The sequence below is a fragment of the Globicephala melas genome, chromosome 5 (assembly GCF_963455315.2).
Source record: "Globicephala melas chromosome 5, mGloMel1.2, whole genome shotgun sequence".
Lineage (NCBI taxonomy): Eukaryota > Metazoa > Chordata > Mammalia > Artiodactyla > Delphinidae > Globicephala > Globicephala melas.
This window is the reverse complement of record NC_083318.1, coordinates 65,649,217-65,666,453: the sequence shown is the minus strand read 5'-3', so window position 1 is coordinate 65,666,453 and position 17,237 is coordinate 65,649,217. Positions and strand designations below refer to the sequence as shown.

General features: G+C 41.4%; 1 protein-coding gene across 7 annotated transcripts in view; it reads right to left on the bottom strand.

The window, feature by feature from the left end:
* LIMCH1 (LIM and calponin homology domains 1) overlaps positions 1-17,237 on the bottom strand; it is a 342,005-nt gene that overhangs the window by 18,952 nt on the left and 305,816 nt on the right. For all 7 annotated transcript variants that reach the window (XM_030881135.2, XM_030881128.3, XM_060299272.2 and 4 more), the window contains 4 exons: positions 14,726-14,766; positions 4,140-4,220; positions 1,133-1,225; positions 156-260 (listed from right to left, as the gene is read on the bottom strand). In XM_030881135.2, coding sequence (XP_030736995.1) covers positions 156-260; positions 1,133-1,225; positions 4,140-4,220; positions 14,726-14,766 — 320 coding nt within the window. The remainder of the gene's footprint in view (positions 1-155; positions 261-1,132; positions 1,226-4,139; positions 4,221-14,725; positions 14,767-17,237) is intronic.

The following is a 17,237-nucleotide window of genomic DNA, read 5'->3' as shown; positions in this document are numbered from 1 at the left end:
CAGTATGATGGGGTACAGTGGCCACGTAGTAGCTGACATGATTCTAGAGAAACAGCTAGTCCTGGATTTAAACTGGTGGAAAACTTGGCCTTGTGGTTTAGTACTTCTATTTTAGTTTTCTTATTTCATGAATTCCTTTTAATCTATGGTCTTACCATTGTCCCACTGCCTTCAGTCACAGAGGAGGATGTAGACAGCTGGTCTGCAGAACTTGAAGAAATAGTAAATGGAACTACAGTGTCCTCAATTATTTTGCGCTCCTAGGGGAAGGACAGGAATTAATGAAAGGGGGAGAAAGGATAAATCATATGTCAAGAGAAAAGTGTCATTAAAGAAATTTAGGGACAAACATCAGAATTATGTGTAAACAAGCAGGGCATAAAAAAGGTCTTACTTTTAAAAAGCATGTAAATCAGATAACATGCTCTATGGGCAATGATTTAGAAATGAGCATTTAATTTAGAAAAACAGAGTCTTTGCGAGTTAATTAGTGTGATTCAAGAGGCCTAATTAGAAATGCTATTAGGGAAAGTATTATGCACAAAAATTATTGTTGAAGAACAAATTCACAACAATATTAATCATAAACAGATTTTGGATAATATATATAAAGTGTAGCTTCAAATTCTCAAACGTGGTCTGGTTTGTTCATCTAAAAATGAAACAAACAAAACCAAATTCTCCTCCCTTCTAAATCTCTTTAGTACCATACAGTGAATGCAGCAGTAAGGATTCACTTAGCCTTGATATCAAAATTATCCTCATAAAAATTAATATTAATTCACTACTACCAAACATGCTTGCCTCAAACAAACACACAGATAAACAAATTGATACTTTCATGTCATCTAAGACAAATCAAGAATCTGACCTTTGTGACTAAAGAAGAGATACAATTCTATTCTCCCCCTTGACCATGACTCAACACACCCTTACCACAAGCTAAACTGGGAAGAGTAGTAGCTTTTACAGCCTATAGGATAGGACTCTTTTGAAAGGTTGATAGGGCTCTGTTGTGAGTAAAGAGAATCAGACATGCCCCATGGGTACACACAGCACAGACAGAGAAAGTGCTGATAGACTTTGAGGAATCAGGGCTTCAGGGTCAAATTCCTTCCGGGGAATTTCCTACCTCCTCATAGTATCTGCGCTCTTCCTCTTCCACCTCCTTTTGGGCCTTTTCCCACTCTTCCTTCAGCTTGTCCTGTTCCTTCCGGTATCTCTCCTGTTATGGAATTTCCATAGATTGTTCTGAACGGAGCAGTGCATACATCATTGGCACTTCCCCCCCCGCCAAACCATCATGTACAATGTGTTGCAAGACTCTCTTCTTGCTGTAAGGTTCTGAAGCTAACCCATTCATGCACCAAAAGGGGAATACCATTCTGTGGTACTCAGACATGTTACGGACATAAAAATCCAACAGAGAACAATCTTTTCTGCTGTGGGTGTTTCATAGAATTGTTCTTCAGATATATGAGTAGGCATTTGCTTATGGAAAGAGAAAAGATGGGAAGATTCTAAACTCTTTCTTAACTTGGGTTTTGTCCTCAGAGGTAGGTTAAACCAATAGTTTGCTTTTACTGGGCCCTTCAGAGATGAGTTTTGCCATTCCACTAATAGAGATACGTTGCTGCTGGGAGAGTTTAATAAAAGATTAAAAAAAAAAAAAACCTCGCAGGTTTACAAGATAGATGATGGAGAAAGGTCCAAAGTGGGCAGGACGATAATTAGCTGAGTGGCTGAATTACTCTTTGCTTGTGGCCATTCTACTAAAATGGAATCCGCCTAACTTTAAGTCCTCCTGAATTAAGAGTAGCTTTTAAACAGCCCATTAGAAGGCTTTGATATCAGAATTGCTATTATTGTTTTCAGAAAAAAATAGGACACTAGTCACCACTTCCAGAGAAAAAAATAAAAATACTCTGAATAGGAAAAGGATGTAAGGATAAGGAGAGCTTTAAAAATGTGACTGGAGTCCCTGACAGCTGACTAGAAGAAATGAATACATGGAAATTAAAACGAATGCTTAAGATGAGAACTGACACCCCTGGATGCCTTGAGAATGGCATCCCTGACGTGACAGAGACAAAGGAATTGCTGGAGTATACTACGCACAGTCTAATATCTTAGGCTGATTACTGCCAGTCCTCTCTCTGAGGCTAACATGAGTCTGTGCTTCCATCTTCTTGGGGAAGACACTGAGAATTCCTCCAGGTATTACTTGTTATGTTATTATCTTAGGAGCAAAAGGGCTTTATGGGATTGTCTGGAGCCTAATGTTCCTATTAATGCTCTGGCCAAACCACTGGTGGTCAATCCATGGTAGGCTTTTAAACTTCGGCTAAAAATTTTGTTATAAAACCTAATATTGTAAAGTTTTAGACAGGGACTCCAAGGGTCTTCAGAATAGAGGAAACAGACCTTAAAACTTTACAGAAGATGAAAAACAAACAAAGCTTCTTACATTTATTGGTTCTAGGAGTTTATATCACATGTTTCCCTCACCAAGAGGATGAACTGATGATACAGGGGCCAAAGATGTGGTATATCTGTCCACACACACACACACACACACACACGACACCCTTCCTTCCCCATAAACACCTTGCCCCTAAGCCCACAACCCACACCTAAAACCACGGCCACCTTTCAAAGAATAACAGACACAGCAAGACCATGGGAAACACAGGCCATCTTCTTTACTCTGTGGAATTTCTGACTCCTGGTGAAATGGGCATCTGACTTCCAACAGAATAGCAGATGACCAGGGCTGGTCTGGGGTCTCCCAATGGACCTAAATGTGCCAACAGCTCTGGGACTTTGCTGAACCTAGTTCTTACTAAGAACTAGATTTTGGTATTGAAGGTTTATTCCTATGTAACTTTGAAAAGTGTCAAACTTAATGGGCAGACCTACAGCCACAGTACAATTAATTAACTATCTAGCTGACCTTTGCTCCCCACCCCTGGGAATTAAGCCAAAGGACTAGAACAAAAAGATAAGAAAAAAAAGTAAAATAAACTTGCATTAAGCATTGCTTTCTACGCATCAGCAGAAAGTCACAAAAATAAATGAGATTTAACATTCTTTTTCTTTATGACTTTTGGTAAAATCAATACCATTGGGAGTATAGGGGAAAGAACATGAGTTTTAGAGTCACCCAAGCTTGGATTTGAAACGAAGCTCAACATTTGTTAGAGGTATGACCGCGGGCAATTATATAACTTTTTTTTTTTTTTTTTTTTTTTTTTTGCGGTGCCTGGGCCTCTCACTGTTGTGGCCTCTCCTGTTGCGGAGCACAGGCTCCAGACGCACAGGCTCAGCGGCCATGGCTCACGGGCCCAGCCGCTCCGTGGCATGTGGGATCTTCCCGGACCGGGGCACGAACCCGTGTCCCCTGCATCGGCAGGCGGACTCTCAACCACTGCGCCACCAGGGAAGCCCTATATAACTTATTTTGAGCCTTAATTTCTTCAATTGCAAACTGAGATCAATAAGACATACTTTGATGAGTTTTATGAGAATGAAGTTAAGTAAAATATGTCAAGCACCTACAAATACGCCAGTTCTGGCACACCCCAAATGCTCAGCATAGGTTAGTTTCTAAGGTTACTAGATTACTTTTTGAAGCTCTGTTGCTCCACAAACTGGGATGAAACAAGTAGGAGCATGATAAGTTAACTCCCAGAATTTTTCTAGAATTGAAAATTAGAAGCTTTTGCTCAAAGATGGAGCAAACATTTCTACTTAAGGAAGAAGACCCAGGTCAACTTTTATTTCACATGTATGCTATCAATAACCTTCTGATAATTCCTTCCCGCTGCTAGTTGGACTGGAATTTGATTGGCAGCGAACAAGGTGATGAGTGGGTGGGCTGGCCCTTAATCAATACTTGGATTTTTTTCTACGTGAAATGCTTTCTCCTTATGTTCATCAGTGTAACCTCTGGTGGGAGGTATTAGACTCAGAGCATTCTGTCTCATGGACACAAAATGAACAGACTTAGACTCAACGACTTCTGAGAAGAAGCTGATTCCATGTATTTCCTGGGCTGAACATCTATTTAATACAGCAGAAATTAAGAGAGCATCACCAAAAAGAAGAAAAAAAATAAAAAGCAGCACACCCAGTCCTACCTGGAGCAAACGTTCCTGCTCCTGTTGCCATTTTTCCTGTCGCCTGCGTTCCTCTTCCGGGTCCCAAGCCCACAACTTCAACTGTTTAGAATATAAAACCATGATCAGAACTGAGCCATGTCCTCAAGGCCAGGCCAGGACAAGGGGCACGATTAGCTCACGGTTTGACACCGTGATGGACACACAGAAGCAGAAACCTTCCCGTATCTAAAGGTGCTCTTTGTTGGCAGAAACCACTTTTTTTTTTTTTTTTTTGCGGTACGCGGGCCTCTCACTGCTGTGGCCTCTCCCGTTGCGGAGCACAGGCTCCGGACGCGCAGGCTCAGCGGCCATGGCTCACGGGCCCAGCCGCTCCGCGGCATGTGGGATCCTCCCGAACCGGGGTACAAACCCGCGTCCCCTGCATCGGCAGGCGGACTCCCAATCACCGCGCCACCAGGGAAGCCCAGAAACCACTTTTAAATCCTAGTCCCTCTTTGGTTTACTTCCAATATGCTGTTATGATTCTGTGAACCTTTTCGGAGCTAATGAAAAGGAGAAGTAATTAGCCACTGGCATGGGAAGGCTTTTGCTTTGTTTCTCTTAGAAGTGATTTCTTAAATGTATTCACGCTCCTAAGCATAAGACACTCATGCTGCATACTGATCCCGGGTCCAAGCAAATAGGAATGCTTACTTCAGCAGAACTGCATTTTGTGAGAAGTGGTGTTTGCTGTGCTACAGAACTAATCTTTTATACTGCTATTATTGCTTTTCCACCCCAGTTTTCTCTAAAGTGGGATCATTTAACTCACCAGTGTTCACCAGCATCACCAGAGATCCAGGCAAGGGGAGTCCCTGATCAGGGCCCACAAAACAAACATTCAAACCCACAGACTTTGGTTTGTTTGGTCTTTTAAAAAAGGTTTTTGTGATTTTGAGAACCAAGTAAGTAAACGGGAATAATGGGAGGAGGATGCATGAACCAAAGTGGGCACCCAGGCCACGGAATATGATGAGATTGAGAGGGTCTGAGGGGGGAAGAGAAATCACAGCTGGTCCCTGGGAAACCAGCAAAAGTGGGGAGGCTGATGTGTTTAAAGTTGGCCTCCCTTGTCACCCAGAGTAGGTGCTGAGGCAATCCAGGCTCCCCGATAACTGTGCTTCTTCCCTTCTCTCTGTTCTGATGGGATAGTTTGGGGAGGCACTTAGAACTGTCTGGGAATGCTGAGGGAAAGAGCAGGGTGAGGGTGAAGGAACTAGGGAGGAGGGGGAGAGTCTGGGGCAGGGTGCGGGGCAGGCAGACTCTACCTACTCTGGCTGCCTGCGAAGCTGGACAGAGTCAGTCCTGTCCAAGGTTTAGATGGGTCTAGCTACTGCCCAAGATAGCTGGGCCAGCCCACCTCCCCTGCCCTGCCCCCAGTAATCCAGGCTACCACTCAGGTGCACAATGGCTGGCCCATCCAGGGAAGTCTCCAGGCTGAGAACACGAGCTAGGCCATGGCTGTTGCTCAATTTTTAACATTATAAATATCTATAGCTTTAATGTATTTAGACGTGTGAAATGTGGGCCTCGGTGGATACTCTTGCTGTGGTTCCTGCAAATGGTAGGGATGGTCACAAAAAGTCAGAGAAAGGTGGCCGAATCAGGGAGGGAAATGTATTTCCTATATGCCACTCTTGGGATTCATACTGCATATCTGCCTATGAAAGCCTCTGACAAGTTATGCAGGAGAAAAACTATCTTATTGTATAAAATCCAGAGTTTCCCAAATTTCCTTGGATGACCATAAAATGTCATCTAAATATGGATCCCAGGTGGAAAATTCTCCTGGAATTAATGGAGTTGGAGGTTGGCTCCACTTGGCATTTTCCTAAGACCTGGAAGCGGTTTAAATGTTCAGACCCTCTCTCAGGGGCATGGCCCTTCCTTGACTTTTGATGAAAAGGGTGTGGTAATGTGAATAAAGCTATAGGGAGCCCAATGGGGAAAGTCCAACAGCAGGAAGATAAGAGCAACAATTAGAAATTATGTAGTTAATTTTCAGATTTCCCTAGGTTGTGATGGCAAGAATAAGTCAGGAGTAAGCAGAAACAGGCGGGAGAAGTGTGGGATATGGGGATTGAGCACAGAAGAAAATATGGAATATTTGTTAGAAAGCAAGAAAGAAAAACAATGAACATTTTCAGAGGAAGATAAAGAGGAAGAGACCATTGTGATAAAGAGGAGGGCAAGAGAAGTGGTCATGCTCCTTTTTCGGTGACAATTTGCTGAGCACTTACTTATGACCAGGTGGCGTAGCAGGAGGCCAAGAGCCCCAGCCTCATGGAGCTTACAGCTGAGAGTGGGGATGGGGGGGTGGGCTTGTGAGGGAGTGACCCATATATAAACGATCCCCAGGAGACAGTGGGATAATTACCATAACAGAGATAGAAAAGGTTCCAGAGAAAGAATGCAGAGCGTTTGGCACACTTTGTTCTATAATTTATCTGTTTACAGATCTGGATCTTTCTCTGGCCTAGGGGTTCCTTGAGAGCAAAGAGGGCCCTTTATCCTGCTTAAGTATCTCAAGACCTTGAATTTTTAGGTCTTCAGGAAATGTTCGTTGAACAAATAAATGGGATAACTTCATGCTGGGTAATGCATCCTCTTCTCTCCCCTTTGTAGACCCTATAGCTTTGGGCCACTTCACGTCTGAGCAAAACTGCCCCGAGTCTATTGAGTTCAGACTAATCGAATGCTTACTTCCCCTCAACCTTATTTTCCAATTTCTTTTAATTTTCCATTCTATGAAGAGCTATTTATCATCAAAAGAACATCAAATTTAGGTGGGTACTTTCGAGAATTCACCTATATAGGTCAGTAATTTCTCTCTTTCTTATTCTATTTTCCATACACAGAAATAAGAATGTATCTCTGTAGGACACCCTTCCTCTCCATCCCTGCCGGGGGGACTAGAACAATTTGACATGGTTGTTCCCGTGTCATTTAAAATGGAACTCAATGGGTTATGTTATACTACTCTTCAGATCTGTGTCATGAATGCCAGCCTTGGGGTCCTTCTGGGGGTCCCATCCTCTGTGGATGTACTCAGCTTCCCAACAAACTCAGGATTCCCAGTACTGGCTTAAGACTGAGCCTCCACAAATGGTTGGTAGTTCTGGAACGTGGCTGGAGATATTGAGGGGGTTTTGTGATGGGTGATGGGTCCCTTCTCCATTCTGCACAGGTACTTAGGAATTCCCAAAGCAAGACAATTTACCTATAGATAAGAATTGGTGTTGGCTATGGTGGGCCTCTTGGATTAGCTACTGGGAGGATTCGTTCATGTATTGGGCACTGTGCTACAGGCTTCTGTGTAATTATTTCAAATAAAGCCCACAACACTCTGAAAGTATTATTATCTCATTGTACTACCAAGGAAGACAAGGTTCAGAGAAGTTATACAGCACCTTCAGGGTCATATGGTTAGTAAATCTGTAATCAAAGGTGCAGCAGTGATTATGCAGCTACACCTGGGGGCCTCAGGAAATGCTACAGTTGATTGTGCCATAGAGGAAGGCTCCAAACCAATGCAAATTTCAGAGGCTGAGTATTCCAAGCCCAGCATTGGAAACACTCAGTTCATAGAAGAGTCAGGTCTATGGAGAATGTCCAGGTATAATTCAGCAGCAAGGAATTTCTACAGTGTCATGTGTCTTGGCATTTTAATTAGCAAGTGCTCTTTTTATTTCATCCAAATAAAGAATTGAAAACTAAATGTACAATTAATATTATTCAAGGTACTGATATTCAAGATGGCAGAGGAGTAGGTAGACGTGGAGTTCATCTCTCTCCACATAGGAATACATCTATAGATGCAACAGTTCTCACAGAAAACCAGCTGAAAACTAGCAGAAGACCTTGGACACCAGAAAGGACTATAAAGATCCCTTCATAACTGGAAGGGAAGCATTTGAGGCTGTCAGAAGAGGGTGAAGCAGCTGATCTGTGGCAGACGGGACAGAGTGAGAAATACACAGATGGTCTGTACCACAGCCCTACATGTCCCAGATTGGGACGTGTGTTCACAGGCTGCCCCTCCAAGAGCAGAGGCAGTGAGAGGACGTGTGAGCACCGGTCTTCACGGGGAAGCAGTAGGGACAGAGCCCGGCACCACCTCCTGGTTCTCCCTTTCAGGGAAACCAGGGAAACAAGAACTAGCAAGAGCTTGACAAATGCCTGGCTTTGAATTGGAGACCATTCACCTGCCTATTGTTTCATTCCTGGAAATTTCACTGCAACTAAGTAAGAAAAAAAATACCTGAAAGAAAGAAAACAAAGAACCAAATACCCCAGAATTCCTAAAAAACAGGTCTTGGTGCTCTGGCCGGGTGTCAGGCCTGAGCCTCTGAGGTGGGAGAGCCGAGTTCAGGACATTGCTCCACCAGAGACCTCTCAGCCCCATGTAATATCAAATGGCGACAGCTCTCCCAGAGATCTCCATCTCAACGCTAAGACCCAGCTCCACTCAACGACCAGCAAGCTACAGTGCTGGACACCCCATGCCAAACAACTAGCAAGATGGGAACACAAACCCACCCATTAGCAAAGAGGTTACCTAAAATCATAATAAGGCCACAGACACCCCAAAACACACCACCGGACTTGGTCCTGCCCACCGGAAAGATAAGATCCAGCCTCATCCACCAGAACACAGGTACCAGGACCCTCCACCAGGAAGCCTACACAACCCACTGAGCCAAGCTTACCCACTGGGGGCAGACAACAAAAACAACGGGAACTACGAACCTGCAGCCTGCGAAACAGAGACCCCAAACATAGTAAGTTAAGCAAAATGAGATGACAGAGAAACACACAGCAGATGAAGGAGCAAGGTAAAAACCCCCCAGACCAAACAAATGAAGAGGAAATAGGCAGTCTATGTGAAAGAGAATTCAGAGTAATGATAGTAAAGATGATCCAAAATCTTGGAAATAGAATGGAGAAAATACAAGAAACATTTAACAAGGACCTAGAAGAACTAAAGAGCAAACAAACAATGATGAACAACACAATAAATGAAATTAAAAATTCTCTAGAAGGAATCAATAGCAGAATAACTGAGGCAGAAGAACAGATAAGTGACCTGGAAGATAAAATAGTGGAAATAACTACTGCAGAGCAGAATAAAGAAAAAAGAATGAAAAGAGTTGAGGACAGCCTCAGAGACCTCTGGGACAACATTAAACACACCAACATTCGAATTATAGAGGTCCCAGAAGAAGAAGAGAAAAAGAAAGGGTCTGAGAAAATATTTGAAGATATTATAGTTGAAAACTTCCCTAACATGGGAAAGGAAATAGTCAATCAAGTCCAGGAAGCACAGAGAGTCCCAAACAGGATAAACCCAAGGAGAAACACGCCAAGACACATGTTAATCAAACTATCAAAAATTAAATACAAAGAAAAAATATTACAAGCAGCAAGGGAAAAGCAACAAATAACATACAATGGAATCCCCATAAAGTTAACAGCTGATCTTTCAGCAGAAACTTTGCAAACCAGAAGGGGGTGACAGGATATATTTAAAGTGATGAAAGGGAAAAACCTACAACCAAGATTACTCTACCCAGCAAGGATCTCATTTAGATTCAGTGGAGAAATTAAAAGCTTTACAGACAAGCAAAAGCTAAGAGAATTCAGCACCACCAAACCACCTATACAGGAAATGCTAAAGGAACTTCTCTAGGCAGGAAACACAAGAGAAGGAAAAGACCTACAATAACAAACTCAAAACAGTTAAGACAATGATAAAAGAACATACATATCGATAACTACCTTAAATGTAAATGGATTAAATGCTCCAACCAAAAGACATAGATTGGTTGAATGGATACAAAAACAAGACCCATACATATGCTGTCTACAAGAGACCCACTTCAGACGTACAGACACATACAAACTGAAAGTGAGAGGATGGAAAAAGATATTCCATGCAAATGGAAATCAAAAGAAAGCTGGAGTAGCAATTCTCATATCAGACAAAATAGACTTTAAAATAAAGACTATTACAAGAGACAAAGAAGGACACTACATAATGATCAAAGGATCAATCCAAGAAGAAGATATAACAATTGTAAATATTTATGCAACCAACATAGGAGCACCTCAATACATAAGGCGAATGCTAACAGCCATAAAAGGGGAAAGCAACAGTAACACAATCATGGTAGGGGACTTTAACACCCCACTTTCACCAATGGACAGATCATCCAAAATGAAAATAAGTAAGGAAACACAAGCTTTAAATGATACATTAAACAAGATGGACTTAATTAATATTTATAGGACATTCCAACCAAAAACAGGATATTACACTTTCTTCTCAAGTGTTCATGGAACATTTTCCAGGATAGATCATATCTTGGGTCACAAATCAAGCCTCTGTAAATTTAAGAAAATTGAAATCATATCAAGTATCTTTTCCGACCACAATGCTATGAGACTAGATATCAATTACAGGAAAAAATCTGTAAAAAACACAAGCACATGGAGGCGAAACAATAGACTATTCAATAACCAAGAGGCCACTGAAGAAATCAAAGAGGAAATAAAGAAATACCTAGAGGGCTTCCCTGGTGGCGCAGTGGTTGAGAGTCCGCCTGCTGATGCAGGGGACACCGGTTCGTGCCCCGGTCTGGGAAGATCCCACCTGCCGCGGAGCGGCTAGGCCCGTGAGGCATGACCGCTGAGCCTGCATGTCCAGAGCCTGTGCTCCACAACGGGAGAGGCCACAACAGTGAGAGGCCCATGTACCGCAAAAAAAACCAAAACCTAGAAACAAATTACAATGAAAACACAATGACCCAAAACCTATGGCATGCAGCAAAAGCAGTTCTAAGAGGGAAGTTTATAGCAATACAATCCTACCTCAAGAAACAAGAACATCTCAAATAAACGACCTAACCTTACACCTAAAGCAATTAGAGAAAGAAGAACAAAAAACCTCAAAGTTAGCAGAAGGAAAGAAATCATAAAGATCAGATCACAAATAAATGAAAAAGAAATGAAGGAAATGATAGCAAAGATGAATAAAACTAAAAGCTGGTTCTTTGAGAAGATAAACAAAATTGATAAACCATTAGCCAGACTCATCAAGAAAAAAAGGGAGAAGACTCAATCAATAGAATTAGAAATGAAAAAGGAGAAGTAACGACTGACACTGCAGAAATACAAAGGATCATGACAGATTACTACAAGCAACTATATGCCAATAAAATGGACAACCTGGAAGAAATGGACAAATTCTTAGAAAAGCACAACGTTCTGAGACTGAACCAGGAAGAAACAGAAAATATAAATAGACCAATCACAAGGACTGAAATTGAGACTGTGATTAAAAATCTTCCAACAAACAAAAGCCCAGGACCAGATGGCTTCAGAGGCGAATTCTATCAAACATGTAGAGAAGAGCTAACACCCATCCTCTCAAACTCTTCTAAAATATAGCAGAGGCAGGAACACTCCCAAACTCATTCTACAAGGCCACCATCACCCTGATACCAAAACCAGACAAAGATGCCACAAACAAAGAAAACTACAAGCCAATATCATTGATGAACAGAGATACAAAAATCCTCAACAAAATACTAGCAAACAGAATCCAACAGCACATGAAAAGGATCATGCACCATGATCAAGTGGGGTTTATCCCAGGGATGCAAGGTTTCTTCAATACATGCAAATCCATCAGTGTGATAAACCGTATTAACAAACTGAAGGAGAAAAACCACATGATCATCTCAATAGATGCAGAAAAAGCTTTTGAGAAAATTCAACACCCATATATGATAAAAAACCCTCCAGAAAGTAGACGTAGAGGGAACTTACCTCAACATAATAAAGGCTATATATGACAAACCCACAGCCAACATTGTTCTCAATGGTGAAAAACTGAAACCATTTCCACTAAGATCAGGAACAAGACAAGGTTGTCCACTCTCACCACTATTTTTCAACATAGTTTTGGAAGTTTTAGCCACAGCAATCAGAGAAGAAAAAGAAATAAAAGGAATCCAAATTGCAAAAGAAGAAGTAAAACTGTCACTGTTTGCAGATGACATGATACTATACATAGAGAATCCTAAAGATGCTACCAGAAAACTACTAGAGCTAATCAGTGAATTTGGTAAAGAAGCAGGATACAAAATTAATGCACAGAAATCTCTTGCATTCCTATACACTAATGATGAAAAATCTGAAAGAGAAATTAAGGAAACACTCCCATTTACCACTGCAACAAAATGAATAAAATACCTAGGAATAAACCTACCTAAGGAGACAAAAGACCTGTATGCAGAAAACTATAAGACACTGATGAAAGAAATTAAAGATGTTACAAACAGATGGAGAGATATACCATGTTCTTGGATTGGAAGAATCAACATTGTGAAAATGACTATCCTACCCAAAGCAATCTACAGATTCAGTGCAATCCCTATCAAACTACCAATGGCATTTTTCACAGAACTAGAACAAAAAATTGCACAATTCGTATGGAAACACAAAAGACCCCGAATAGCCAAAGCAATCTTGAGAAAGAAAAACGGAGCTGGAGGAATCAGGTTCCCTGACTTCAGACTATACTACAAAGCTACAGTAATCAAGACAGTATGGTACTGGCACAAAAACAGAAATATAGATCAATGGAACAGGATAGAAAGCCCAGAGATAAACCCACGCACATATGGTCACCTTATCTTTGATAAAGGAGGCAAGAATATACAAGGGAGGAAAGACAGCCTCTTCAATAAGTGGTGCTGGGAAAACTGGACAGCTACATGTAAAAGAATGAAATTAGAAGACTCCCTAACGCCATACACATAAACTCAACATGGATTAAGGACCTAAATGTAAGGTCAGAGACTATAAAACTCTTAGAGGAAAACATAGGCAGAACACTCCATGACATAAATCATAGCAAGATCCTTTTTGATCCACCTCCTAGAGAAATGGATATAAAACCAAAAATAAACAAGTGGGACCTAATGAAACTTAAAAGCTTTTGCACAGCAAAGGAAACCATAAACAAGACGAAAAGACAACCCTCAGAATGGGAGAAAATATTTGCAAACGAACAAACTGACAAAGGATTAATCTCCAAAATATACAAGCAGCTTATGCAGCTCAATATTAAAAAAACAAACAACTCAATCCAAAAATGGGCAGAAGATATTTCTCCAAAGAAGATATACAGACTGCCAACAAACACATGAAAGGATGCTTAACATCACTAATCATTTGAGAAATGCAAATCAAAACTACAATGAGGTAACATCTCACACCAGTCAGAATGGCCATCATCAAAAAATCTACAAACAATAAATGCTGGAGAGGGTGTGGAGAAAAGGGAACCCTCTTGCACTGTTGGTGGGAATGTAAATTGATACAGCCACTACAGAGAACTGTATGGAGGTTCCTCAAAAAACTAAAAATAGAACTACCATACGACCCAGCAATCCCACTAACTGGGCATATATCCTGAGAAAACCATAATTCAAAAAGAGTCATGTACCACAATGTTCATTGCAGCTCTATTTACAATAACCAGGACATGCAAGCAACCTAAGTGTCCACTGACAGATGAATGGATAAAGAAGATGTGGCACATAGATACAATGGAATATTACTCAGCCATAAAAAGAAACGAAATTGAGTTATTTGTAGTGAGGTGGATGGACCTAGAGTCTGTCATACAGAGTGAGGTGAGTCAGAAAGAGAAAAACAAATACCGTATGCTAACACATATATATGGATCTAAAAAAAAAAAGGTTCTGAAGAACCTAGGGGCAGAACAGGAATAAAGACGCAGATGTAGAGAATGGACTTGAGGACACGCGGAGGGGTAAGAGAAAGCTGTGATGAGGTGAGAGAGTGGCATGGACATATATACACTACCAAATGTAAAATAGATAGCTAGTGGGAAGCAGCTGCACAGCACAGGGAGATCAGCTCGGTGCTTTGTGTCCACCTAGAGGGGTGGGATAGGGAGGATGGAGGGAGATGCAAGAGGGAAGAGATATGGGGATATGTGTATACGTATAGCTGATTCACCTTGTTATACAGCAGAAACTAACACACCATTGTAAAGCAGTTATACTCCAATAAAGATGTTAAAAAATATATATTATTCAAGATACTGATTGTGAGCAGGAATATGACCCAGACAGCATGGGTCTCCCAGAGAAAGTCCAGGCTGGGCCCTGTCTGCCGATGATACACTGTGTTAAAGTATTGCCTTCATTTAAAAAGCTGATTTTGAATGCCTACGGAAGTTGCATATTTTATTACTAATTCCTTATGTCACATTCATTTTGGTTGTTTCTTTTAGATTTTACTTTCCTGACTCACCATTTTGCTTCCAGGCATGATAACAACTGTGCAAAATGATAATCCATCTCTTTCTCTATGATTCAACTGACAGCATTATATCCGACAAAAATATTCTTTTACAATCAAAAGTTTGGAGACCGTTTTTGATTGAATCCCCTTTAAGTGAATCAAATACCTTATAAATTAAAATCACACTAAATGCATGATCTTATTCCTCAGTAGGAATTACTTACAGGCGTAGTTACAGGTGACTTTTCACTGCTTGGAGAATCCACTGTACAGAAAGAAAGGAAAAAAGATCACAATGTGAGTAGCTTCTAATTGTCTTTCTTTTTTGATCGTCTCAGTGGAGTGTGGTTCCTATGTCAGCTTCAAACCAACTTTTTTTGGTTAGCCAAGAGCATTAGAAAATCATGATAAAGCAGACCCCTGAAGCAGCTTGTACCCATCACCAAGAGAAGTTATGACCAGGGTAATATGATTGATCACATCAATTAGCACCAGGTACTACATTATAGGAAGCGAAATCTATTCCTATGAGTGCTCATTTTAAGGCACCTTGCACTCTGGCTTGACTGACCAGTTCCCTCACTGTCTGACACAGAGAAGGATCACACAGAGAGAGGCCAGATGTCATCCAGGAAGTAGAGAAGGTGACACAGTTAACAAGAGGACCGTTACCAGTTCCAGGTAAATGCTTCTAATCTTTGTTTACAAAAAAAGAAGAAGACCATAAAGAAACAGGTGAATATTATTTCTTTGGATTTTCAAAATCAAAGTAAAATTCTGCGAATTTCCCCCAATTTTAGTACTGATAACTGGTACTGATATCAATGAACCAGCTCTTTGCTAACTGTGTGCCCCTGGAATCAGAAATGAAGAAAAGTACCAGATATAATTGGTTGCCCACAACATGGATTTTGCAAAAAAGAAATAGAGCTCCCCAGTATGCATTTTACCTGACTGGGAGAAAAACTGGGAACGTCGCCAAGAGTTCTGAACTCTCAGCAGAACGCTGGCAGTGCCAGGCGACTCTAGATCAGATGGCAGAACAGAACAAATAGAAAAACCATGAAAACAGGGCTGAGACTTGAATAGAACCACACTCCCAAGTACTAATGGAGGTTTGGCTGTCATCAGAACAAGGATTGAGAGTGAAAGTATCCAAAGTACAAAATACCTCAATAAAATGCACACAAAACCCGAAGATGTGGACAAAAGTCCATAGATGGGCCAGTTTACGCTATTGTTTGGTGTTGGGTGGGAGTTTAGGAGCTCATACTTAAAGGTGATATTGTTAAGATGCTGAATCTCAAAATGATGGGATGATGTGTGATGTAAGGGCAAAGCGCACAGTTTACGTTGCTTTTGGAAAGCACTAGAAAAGTATAAAAGACAGCAGAGATGAGTTCCATTATTCTTACACACTTTATAAATGTTATTATGGAAGTCTGTGGTGGCAGTTATATACGTGTGTAGTAAAAAGATGTGTATGTGTGTATCTGTCATGGGGTGGCATCAAGCAGACAGTAGCTGAAGGCAAGCATTTGCATCCTTAACCTAGATGCGATGCTCATCTGTCATCGTTTTCAATGCAAGTAAAGACAGCGGTTTTTAAAATGTGCAAATATTTCCCTGAAACATCAATTCAAGATATCTTTCTACTATTGGGAGACAGTTGAGAAAAGGAAATCTGTCCTCTTTAAATGTCATTTTATGAATGTTTTCAGAGTATTTAAAGGCTATTTATGCACATGGGTATGTTCAAGGGAAATCTGTGGAGCATCACTAGGGCCCCCACACATCTGCAGTAGCCTGTCTGAGCAGTCGAGAAACAGACCACTTGGTGGAGATGGTGGCATCATCACTGTCCTGGGGAGAGAATGTTAGGTATGGCTCCAGGATTCCTGATCCTGACCCTACAGCTTCTTTGGACTTGATGTGCAGCCTCTGACTAGTCACTTAAATGTATGCTGACTTTTTTTTTTTTTTTTTTGCGATACGCGGGCCTCTCACTGTTGTGGTCTCTCCCGTTGTAGAGCACAGGCTCCGGACGTGCAGGCTCAGCGGCCATGGCTCACGGGCCCAGCCGCTCCGCGGCATGTGGGATCTTCCCAGACCCGTGTCCCCTGCATCGGCAGGCGGACTCCCAACCACTGCGCCACCAGCGAAGCCCCTATGCTGACTTTTTATAGCTGGGCAAAGCCCTATACCCCCCGCCAACCCCCAATTAAAGACAAATCATGTCTTTTAAGACTACATTTATTAGAGGCCTTTTGCTACTTGAAAGATAGGAACTTTAGACACTCCAAACAAGTATTAATGTTATTTTTACATCTACCAGTGATGTTTTTGGTACACAATTTAAACACATGCTTCAAGCCAGTGGTTTCCAGAGTGTGGTCCCTGGATCTGCAGCATCAGCATCACCTTTGGGAACTTGTTAGAAATGTAAGTACTGTGGCCCCAGCCCAGACCTACACAATCAGATGCTGTACGGGTGGGGTCCAGAGAGCGGTGTTTTAATTAATCCTGCAGGAGACCCTGCCACATCTCAGGTTTGACAATTACTGCTATGTCTCTACAATATAAACACTCCTATTTTAAGGAGAGCATTTAAGAATGCTTTATTCCTGCCTGGAATCTTGCTTTATACTCTACTCTTACTGCAACTATTCTGCAGCTACTAGATTATACTGTAGTGCTTATTCTAGGTCAGGTGTTGAGCTAAATGCCTTGTGTGTG